General features: G+C 49.0%; 2 protein-coding genes and 1 non-coding gene across 3 annotated transcripts; all 3 read left to right on the forward strand.

Annotated features, from left to right (window-relative positions):
• Positions 1-1,286: 1,286 nt before the first annotated feature.
• Positions 1,287-1,358, forward strand: Trnag-ucc. The gene has a single exon. It is a non-coding gene; the product is annotated as a tRNA-Gly (tRNA).
• Positions 1,359-2,423: 1,065 nt separating this feature from the next.
• On the forward strand, positions 2,424-4,264 carry LOC119193252 (pneumococcal serine-rich repeat protein-like). The gene is made up of 3 exons (XM_037446872.1): positions 2,424-3,009; positions 3,084-3,597; positions 4,144-4,264. Exons 1-3 carry the CDS (start codon positions 2,424-2,426, stop codon positions 4,262-4,264), a joined length of 1,221 nt encoding a protein of 406 aa, XP_037302769.1.
• A 19-nt stretch (positions 4,265-4,283) lies between these two features.
• LOC115450881 lies at positions 4,284-8,300 on the forward strand. Its single transcript, XM_037446871.1, has 6 exons — positions 4,284-4,711; positions 5,038-5,252; positions 5,350-7,011; positions 7,179-7,484; positions 7,582-7,826; positions 7,911-8,300. Exons 1-6 carry the CDS (start codon positions 4,284-4,286, stop codon positions 8,298-8,300), a joined length of 3,246 nt encoding a protein of 1,081 aa, XP_037302768.1.
• Positions 8,301-10,762: the final 2,462 nt, after the last annotated feature.

Genomic DNA, 10,762 nt, shown 5'->3' on the forward strand with positions numbered 1-10,762 from the left:
GGTTTAAAAACATAACTGTTTTATCCTCAGGTTTATGCGTTGGTAAGTCCCCTGCGAGTATTATGGCATGGTTCCTGCATTTGTTCTCAATCTCCACTGGCAGTGCAAGCAGAGATGATCTAAGGGAGGCTTGAACATGTTCACACCAAGAGCAGCTGATCGACAACATCATGTTATACTGGGTCCCGGAGAAGGTCACTACGTCCATAAGGATCTACGCGGAGACCTTTTACCTTTAGAAACCTCGATATGGAATATATCAGGTAAAAACCTTTTTACACTTTTACTGGTGGGGTAGGTCTCTCATATGTGAGAGTCCGCCTGTGTAATGAGTACCACTGCAATGTCTATTTCTGCCGCCAAGCAGCAGTGTGTAGTCACTATTGTGTTTTGGTTTGAAGGACATTGTAGCCAGTGTAACTACTGGACATAATGAGACTTAACATCTCATGTCTCAGTTACGAGCGCTGTGGAATAACAAAAAATATTTTGTAGTTCAAGGTGTTGGACGGTGTTTTGCTTTTATGGGCGATAATATAAAGCTTTACCATCAGGCGTCTCGTCATTCAAAGCATTAAAACATACACACTGTTTTAATCATTGTGTTATAAGACACAATGAGTTTTTACGCTTTTATCAATTCCCTAAATCATAAACCTTCTTAGTAGTAAAGAAGATCGTTAAGCAGTATGTAATACAGGGCTAATATTATTATGAAAATTTCTTGCAGTGCTCCCACACCAGTGCCAACAGTAGTATTGCAGGCCCTGCGCGGTGTTCTACTTCCCCAGCAGCTCTGAACACCAAGTTTACTAACTTGGTGGCAGTGGATGTCCTGGAGGACTACGGACACTTCCTCGCCATGGAAGCGCCTAAGGTCTTCGTTGATAAAGTCATCAGCGGCCTCCAAAGATCATTGATTTCAACAAAAATGAATTAAACTGTACTAAATGATGTTGAAAGCAGAAACAATTTATTTACTCCCGCCTAAACTGCTCTTTACAAGCAATCTATTTTTGTTTGCCAAGATTCCAAAATATCAAGTCCGTAAATAGTGCAATAGACGAATAATTGTAGATGGGAGTGTATAATATCTATATACCTAATATATTATTAAAATCAATGTGTGTTAAATTCAATGGACCCCAATGTTATTAGCAATGCTTCTTGTTATGATAAATGCAGTCAAAAACGCCTGCTATAATGATGGTTTATAACACTACACTGTTGTCCACGTTAATTATGATGGCCTATTCAACCAATTAATTTTACGTGATGTAGCACAAGCGTTGGTGGTGTAATGGTCAGCATAGTTGCCTTCCAAGCAGTTGATCCGGGTTCGATTCCCGGCCAACGCACACTTTTATTTTGTCAATATGATAAGGATTTTCCTGATTTTATTTTCGAAGGTGCTGTTACAAGCGTTGGTGGTGTAATGGATTCCATAGTTACCTTCAAGCAGTTGATCTGGGTTCGAATCCCACCCAACTAATATTTTTGGCGACACATACTACTTGTGCAGGACGCACACACGAAAAGAGCGAGACAGCGCATTCACGCATGCGCAGTAGGTGTGTCGAGCGAAACGACACACCAGAGAGGGACGGACAATGCGCCCGCGCACGTGTGTGTGACTGTTTTTTAGTGGTACGTTATAAAGCGATCTCACGACCGAGATATTGAAGTGACAGTGTAGAAACTTTACGTAGATATAGTTTTTGCTTTTGCCTACCCCATGCCGTAAACATGGGTATTGTATATAAGTTCATATCAAAGTAAATAGCGTTTTTAAGGCCTTTGTGCGTCGTCTGTAGACAAATTTCTTGTGTTTTGTTATTGTAACTTTTTCGTATCGCACATAGGCGTATTATTTTTATGTATAGTTATAGGTAATTGATTTATCTATAAAACCGTGTAAATTTCACATAGGGGACTCCAGAGGTCCAACTTTTATTTATAAAATAGTGATAGCTAGGAAGTGAAAATGAGGCTGCAAAAAGGCTCTATTTTTGGCGGCTCTCCTACGGGATAGCCGGGTTATATATAAGCGAATGCAATTTTGGCATTCGGCAGTTCGAGTTCCAGCAAGTTCAGTTCGAGTCAAGAAAAGGAAGAAAACAAGAAGCCCTGAAGTGTTCCAGCCAGGAAAAACAGTGCAAGAAAGGAGAGAGCGACGTGCATGCTGCACCGCTCACGCCGCACTGCGAAACATACGCCGCTACTGTGTGTCCGCCGGATCATTGTATTATTTAACGTGTGTGAATAGTGAATATACGCTATAAAACCTCCCGGGCCTTATTAATTGGCATTGCCACTTCCCTCACGCAATCCAGCACTCATTGTGGGGACGGAAAGGCGTTCCGTGCCGATCCTACGCCCCACATTTTGGTCCTTCGTGAGCCGGATTAACGTGAGCGGGAAGGATGCCAGTTACAAGGTCCACCGGGAGGCGGGCGGAATCAGCGTCTGTTACAGCAACCTCGGCGACAGCGACTTCGGCGACAGCGACGTCCGCTACAGCGACGTCGGCGACCGTCACCGGAACAACTGAAGCAACCGAAGAAACAATCGCCGAGAGCACAGCGACACACACCGCTACGCTTCGGGAAGCCGCGCCTTGCACCGCTGCGGAGGAGCGACCTGCCGCCGCAACGGAACAATCGACGCAAGAGCGAGCCCGAAGCAAAACAGCGTCGTCAACTAAACACGCTTCAAGGGCACGCCGCCTGGCACAGGCCAGGGCTGAACTCACCGCACTGAAAATAGAGCTAGCGGCCGCCAAGCTAGCTGAAATCGAGGCGGAGGATAGCGAGGACGACCTCGAATCCGTCATAACGGAGGCCGGACAAGATTGCCGAGTACATAGCTGGGTTCAAACTAGCCAATTACTCGCGATCGAGAGCCGACCGACCGATGTTGCGACGGGAAAGCAAGCCCCTATACAGTCATCGGACCCAGTGATCGCTGCCGTATCATGGGACAACCCGGCGACTGTACCGGCGGGAGCCAGTGCCGTGCACCCGCCGACGCATCCCGTCACAACGCCCGAAACAAATAATCCGTCCGTTTTATGCCATTTTCAGTGAACCCGACTGCGCAGCCTGAAGTGCCAACGATTGAAGCCGCATCGTGGCAACGAACTCAACAAGCTACGCAGCCGCCGCCTGTAATCGCCGCACGGAGCGACGAACACCGCGCTACGAAGCAACCGCCGCCCGTCGTAGCAGCCTGGCTACGAGACAACTCAGCTTCGCAGCAACCGCAATCAACGCCGAACCCGCAACAAGTGCAAGACGGCGCGTTGGTCGCATCGCGACCGAGGACGGAGTATCAAGAACTCGCGTCCGCCATAACACAAGCTGTGCAAGCCGCACAGCATAGGCAACCTTTAAGGTACACAGAGTTGCCTACGTTCAACGGTGATCATCACGATTGGCTCACATATAGAGCGGCCTACATAGAGTCCATGAGCCACTTCACGACGTTGGAAAACATGTCCCGGCTACGCCGTAGCCTCCGGGGCATCGCCAAGGAAGCAGTACAGGGACTGCTTATAACCAACGCCGACCCGAACACCGTGTTAAAGAGTCTGGAAACGCGCTTTGGGCGCCCGGACTCAATCGCCTTAGCCGAAATAGAGCGCCTACGCGCGCTACCCCGTCTTACAGATACGCCGAGAGACATATGCACATTCGCCACGAAGATAGAAAACATCGTGGGCACACTACAAGCGCTCGACTGTGCCTTCTACCTCTACAACCCGGAGGTAACTAAGGCAGTTATGGAGAAGCTAACTCCGACGTTGAAAAGACAGTGGTACGAGTTCGCCGCCGCACAGCATAGAGGTGAGCCCGATTTATTAAAGTTTTGTCGCTTCATAAGAAGAGAAGCCGATTTCTGCAGCCCGTTCGCGACGCCTGAAGTCATTTCGGACAAGGCTTCGCCGGCAAGATTCGGCGGCGGCGAACAGCCACGCCGGCAGCGGGTACACACGACTGTGGCAGATAAACGGTCGACATGCAGTGTGTGTAACAAAGAAACGCACTCGATGAGTGACTGCGTTCGCTTCCGCGACGCCGCCATAGACGCGCGGTGGGACATCGCAAAGAAGCACAGACTATGTTTCAGATGTTTGAAATTCAGGAACAAACAACACACATGCAAGCCGAAGAAATGCGACATCAACGGGTGCAGTATCTACATCACCGCTTGCTGCACTCGGAGCGAAAAAACAAGATCACCGACGCACCCGGCGAAGCAGTGAACGAGGCAGTGAACTCAACATGGATGCCACAGATGTCCTTTTAAAAATAGCCCCAGTGTGCATTTCAGGACCGGCGGGAGTGGCTCGCACTTTCGCCTTACTCGACGACGGATCGACGGTGAGCCTCATCGACGACGAACTCGCTCGAGATATCGGCGCGGAAGGACCGGACGAACCACTCCACATAGCAACGTACGACGGGGAGAGGAAGACACGCAACAATTCTCGGCGCGTCAAGTTTAACATTGAAGGAAGCCGGGGACGACTTCGCATCGAAGCACGCACCGTCGACAATCTCCAGTTGGCGGCGCAGCGCATCCCGGACGAGGCGATACGGGATTGCGGACACCTGAAGGGCCTACTGTCCGCTAAACGAGCGGAAGAGGCGAAACCCCGAATCCTCATAGGCCAGGATAACTGGCATCTCCTCCTCGCCACGAAAACACGGTCAGGTAGGAGACATCAACCGGTCGCATCACTCACGCCGCTCGGTTGGGTGATACATGGAAGCCGGACTCGGACTCTGGGACACAGAGTGAATTTCGTCGGTCAAACCACGACCGACGAACGCACAGAGGAACTTTGCGAGATTTTATAACATCCGACAACCTGTTTATAGACCCCCGCAGGCCCAAGAACGACCCCGGCGAGAAGGCGCTCAAGATACTGAACGAACATACGGAGAGATCGCCGGAGGGAAGATATCAGACGGCCCTGTTGTGGAAATCGGACAGCGTGGAATTGCCGAACAACTATGAAAACACGCTGAAAAGGCTGCACAACATAGAAAACAAGTTGGACAAGAATCCCGACCTTAAAGAAAGGTATGAAGAGCACATGGAGGCCCTAGTCAAGAAGGGCTACGCGGAAATAGCGCCACGCGCGTCCCACACTACAAGGACGTGGTACTTGCCGCATTTCGCAGTCGTAAACGCTCTAAAGCCCGACAAATTGCGAGTTGTACACGACGCAGCAGCCAAAACAAAAGGTACGACTTTGAATGAGAATCTATTAACAGGGCCGGATTTGTTACAGCCTCTTCCCGCAGTGTTATTGATTCCGGGAACATCCCGTCGCTGTAACAGCGGACATCACGGAGATGTTCATGCAGGTGGGACTACGCGAGGAAGATCGCGACGCACTGCGCTACCTCTGGCGGGGAAACCGCCGAGATAGCCGGCCGCCAGAGGTGTACCGAATGAAGGTATTAATCTTTGGCGCATCGTGCTCTCCTGCGACGGCGATATACGTCATGAATCGCAACGCGGAGAGACACCGACACACGCATCCTGAGGCTGTCGAGGCGATCAAGAAGAAACACTACATGGACGACTACCTCGACAGCTATGAAGATGAACACAGGGCGATAACAATCGCTACTCAGGTGCGTAACATACACAGAGAAGCTCACTTTGAATTAAGGAAGTGGACGAGTAACTCGCCCGCGGTGTTGAAGGCGCTCGGCGAATCGCCCAATGCAACCGAAGCGGTGGAAATAGAAAGGACTGAACGAGTCCTAGGCCTTATTTGGAGGCCACAAGAAGACAGGTTGGCGTTCAACCTAGACTTGGCCCGCATACCGTCGAACCTACTGAGGCGAGAAGCACCCACGAAGAGAGAAGCATTGAAAATAGTAATGTCGTTGTTTGATCCTCTAGGGTTGGTGTCGCCGATAACTGTGCGGGCTAAACAGCTATTACAGGAGGTGTGGCGACGCGGCACCGATTGGGACGACCCGATCGACGACGAACTGTCCGCCGCCTGGGTGAACTGGCTCACCCATTTGAAGCAACTCAGCGGCGTAACAGTGCCGCGCTGCTATCCCGGCTACTCCCGAGCGAGAAAACTCCAACTCCACGTGTTCACCGACGCCAGCGAGTCAGCCTACGCGACCGCGCTCTACTGGCGCGCCGAGGACGACGACGGACGAGTCACAGTCACGTTACTGGCGGCCAAGGCAAAGGTAGCTCCACTCAAATTAACCTCCATACCACGGCTTGAACTACAGGCAGCTGTACTCGGCGCACGGATGGCTGCGAGTGTGACACAGGAGCACTCCAGGCAGCCAGAATCCACGACCTACTGGACCGACAGCAAGACAACACTGTGCTGGATCAGAACGGGAGCCAGGTCGTACAAGCCCTACGTAGCGCATCGAATCGCCGCGATAGAAGAACACACACAGGCGAATCAATGGAGATGGGTGCCTACACGCTACAACGTTGCCGACGACGCTACGCGCGACGTTCCCGACAACTTCACGCGGGAACACAGGTGGTTCAACGGACCAGAGTTCCTCCGCGACCCGCCCGAACTATGGCCTGCGGAGGAAACACAGCTGAGCACCGACACGGGTGAGGAAAGAGTGAACACTATTACAGAGCGTCGGGAGAAACAGTACAAGGAAGTCCTGCCCGACGTGAATCGATTCTCAAATTGGAATCGCTACGTTAGAGCTGCCGCCCGCGTACTACAAGCAGTACAACACTTCAAACGACGCGTCAACACGGTCCATTACAAGAGGACCAAGGCGGCCGCAAGCGAGAATCCGGATTGGAGGCGCAACGAAGCCGCGAAAAATGCGGCGAAACGAGTCGTACAAGCACCGGAGGAGCGATTCGTGACGCTCCCAGCCGAGTTGCAAGAAGAGGCCGAGCGCATAATCATAAAGGCGAGTCAGGAGGCCGCCTTCGAGGAAGAACTACGCTCACTCGAAAAGGAAAACCCGTGTCAAAAGAAAGCAGGTTGTACGCTTTGAGTATAACATTTATTAACGAACTCATTTGCCTCGACAGCAGAATTTCAGCCGCCACGGGAGTAAGCGCCGCAACAAAGAACCCTCCGATCGTCGATGGCGAACATCGGGCAACGAAACTGTGGGTGGAACATGTCCACACACAACTCCACCATGCAGGCGTGGAGAGCGTCGTCAATTACTGTCGGCAGCACAAATGGGTCATTCGACTGCGCCCGACGGTCAAGGCGGTGGTCAGGAGCTGCTTCAAGTGCCGCCAGAGGGCGGCCACTCCACCGCAACCGATAACGGGAGACTTGCCTCCCTGTCGACTGGCGCATCATCACCGGCCGTTTACATACACCGGTTTGGACTATTTCGGCCCGCTCACAGTCACCGTGGGCCGGAGTAGTCAAAAAAGGTATGTCGCTCTCTTCACATGCCTAACAGTGCGGGCGGTGCATCTCGAAGTGGTGCACTCCCTGAGTACACAAGGAGCGATCATGGCTCTGCGGCGCATGACAGCGCGCCGCGGGAGCCCCCGAGATCTGGTCCGACAACGGGACAAACTTCCACGGCGCAGAAAAGGAGCTGCGCAACACCCTCCTCGCTGGCGCCGAACAAGAGGCGTCGCGGAGGGCGATTAGATGGCGTTTCATCCCTCCGGGCGCACCATTCATGGGTGGCGCCTGGGAACGGCTCGTGCGGTCGGTCAAGACCGCGCTGACGACGGTGCTTCACGAGCAGAGGCCACATGAAGAGACGCTGTCGACGCTACTCGCCGAGGTGGAGTTCACAGTCAACAGCCGCCCACTGACTCATGTGTCGGTGAACCCCGAGATCCGGAGGCCCTGACGCCTAACCACTTTCTGTTGGGCTGTCAGGGCCCACTCGCCGCACCTAATTTTCCAGCCGAACACGGCTACGGCACATGCCGACCTTCGAGCGTCGCAGCAGCTGGCCGACGCTTTCTGGACCCGCTGGTTACGAGAGTACCTTCCCGAGCTCCGCAACCGGCGGGAGCCCCGCAGCAAGGGACCAGAGCTACACATCGGCGACGTCGTGCGCATCGTGGACGGGACGCTCCCACGAAACACTTGGGTGCGTGGCCGCATCTGTGCTACGCATCCGGGACCTGACGGCGTGACGCGCACAGTGGACGTAGCCACGCGGGGAGGCGTGCTACGACGCCCCGTGAAGAAAATCGTCCTCCTGCACCCTGCGGCACCCGAGCGACGAGGCAGCGGCAACGAAGAGGCGGCGCCGCAATCGGCGGCGAGCACGTCCTGCACGTCTACATAATGTATCGCCCCCTGGACGCTGGGCGATACACGGCGGGAGAATGTGCAGGACGCACACACGAAAAGAGCGAGACAGCGCATTCACGCATGCGCAGTAGGTGTGTCGAGCGAAACGACACACCCAGAGAGGGACGGACAATGCGCCCGCGCACGTGTGTGTGACTGTTTTTAGTGGTGCGTTATAAAGCGATCTCACGACCGAGATATTGAAGTGACAGTGTAGAAACTTTACGTAGATATAGTTTTTGCTTTTGCCTACCCCATGCCGTAAACATGGGTATTGTATATAAGTTCATATCAAAGTAAATAGCGTCTTTAAGGCCTTTGTGCGTCGTCTGTAGACAAATTTCTTGTGTTTTGTTATTGTAACTTTTTCGTATCGCACATAGGCGTATTATTTTTATGTATAGTTATAGGTAATTGATTTATCTATAAAACCGTGTAAATTTCACATAGGGGACTCCAGAGGTCCAACTTTTATTTATAAAATAGTGATAGCTAGGAAGTGAAAATGAGGCTGCAATAAGGCTCTATTTTGGCGGCTTCCTACGGGATAGCCGGTTATATATAAGCGAATGCAATTTTGGCATTCGGCAGTTCGAGTTCCAGCAAGTTCAGTTCGAGTCAAGAAAAGGAAGAAAACAAGAAGCCCTGAAGTGTTCCAGCCAGGAAAAACAGTGCAAGAAAAGGAGAGAGCGACGTGCATGCTGCACCGCTCACGCCGCACTGCGAAACGCCGCTACTGTGTGTCCGCCGGATCATTGTATCATTTTACGTGTGAATAGTGAATATACGCTATAAAACCTCCGGCCTTATTAATTGGCATTGCCACTTCACGCAATCCAGCACTCATTGTGGGGACGGAAAGGCGTCCTGTGCCGATCCTACGCCCCACACAAACCTACTTATTAAATCAGTTTGATAATTTACTATAAAAATGTGTCGTCTAAAATAGAACTATTAGACAGAAAAACGATTTATTAGGCAATATGAAAATAAGTTAGCGAATAGTGATCTCGATTCCAAACCACTGTCTATTATTTAGGCAATTTTTCGAATTGACTGGCATCAAGGCAAGGGTTTTATTCCGCGAGTAAATGAGCTCTTGGACTAATTGAGCCACAAGTCTAATCAAAACTGCTTTGATTAAAGCCGAGACACGTCTAAAACAAGCCATGACATCAAATTTAATTGAAACAACAAGCAATCAGATGAGTTTTAACTGAGTTTAAACCCAATGGTTCTGATATATGAAATGTTAACCTTACGTTATTTAAGAGCTCTATCGCAACACGATAAACACTATCAAATAACGTTTACATGGATGATTTAAATAAACAAGAAATTAAATATTAATATGAACATCGATTATCACTGAAAAGAAATTGTTCAATGCAAACTCCGGCTACCCAATAGATATTAAATTAAAATATGGATATCAATACTACAAAACAAAAATACCTTCACTATCGTAAACAAAATTTTATTTACACAATAGTAAAAATTTAATTTTTATTTTCCCAAACATAACCTAAATTTAGCAACAATGGAGTTCCCAAGGTAAACAATTTAGTTTTTTGTGTCATAGCTCGTAAAAAGTGAAACTGATTATCATCTGTCCCCCGCATCTTACGTAATATTCAGAGAAAGCTAATAGATTAATGAATATTCCAAAATGTCGATAAACCGTATTTTGGTAACGTGTGGTGTAATCAACCCAGGCTTTGATATTCAAATGATGTAAGTTTATGATTCTTTTGCCTTCAATGTAGAAAACGGTCCTTAAATAAACCTAAACAATACAGCAAATTTACAATCGGATGCATTAATTCGTCAGCTGTTCAATCTATAGGTAGGTAATCACTTAATAGATTAGTTTATAATTAATTACTTCAATTATATTAAATTATTATGAATATGATTGTGGGATTTTACAGTCCCAAATAGGATAAGTACGAAATCACAGAATAGGATGAGTACATACCTAAATAAAAAATATACGTATAACAAAAATAAAACCGATTTTATATATTTCCTTAGCAGTTTTAGTCATTCAATAAAATAAACAGGTATTTGTAGGTTATATAGAATTTTTCGTATTTAACAGTAGTATGAATAGTAACGTCTAGCAACACAATAATTTATCCCGTATCTAACCTCTATACTAAAGTTCCTGTAATTACTAATACTGACATAGACATCTGATATTGCAATAGAGACTTTACAACTACCGATTTAAGATTTAAACTCTTATTTCTATACGTAGGAAATTTCCACAGCCCATAAGATGCGATACTCGTAATGAACGCTAGTAAATGAGCGGCTAATCGGACAGACGATTACTCTGCGGTTGTTACAAGTTCCGAGGATGTGTTGTATGGACATTAATGCGGTTGTCACCGTCTATACAGAATATAGAAAATAATGTGCAAATTACAACTGGAAATAGTTTAGATGTGCGTT

This window comes from Manduca sexta, unplaced genomic scaffold, assembly GCF_014839805.1.
Source record: "Manduca sexta isolate Smith_Timp_Sample1 unplaced genomic scaffold, JHU_Msex_v1.0 HiC_scaffold_3821, whole genome shotgun sequence".
NCBI lineage: Eukaryota > Metazoa > Arthropoda > Insecta > Lepidoptera > Sphingidae > Manduca > Manduca sexta.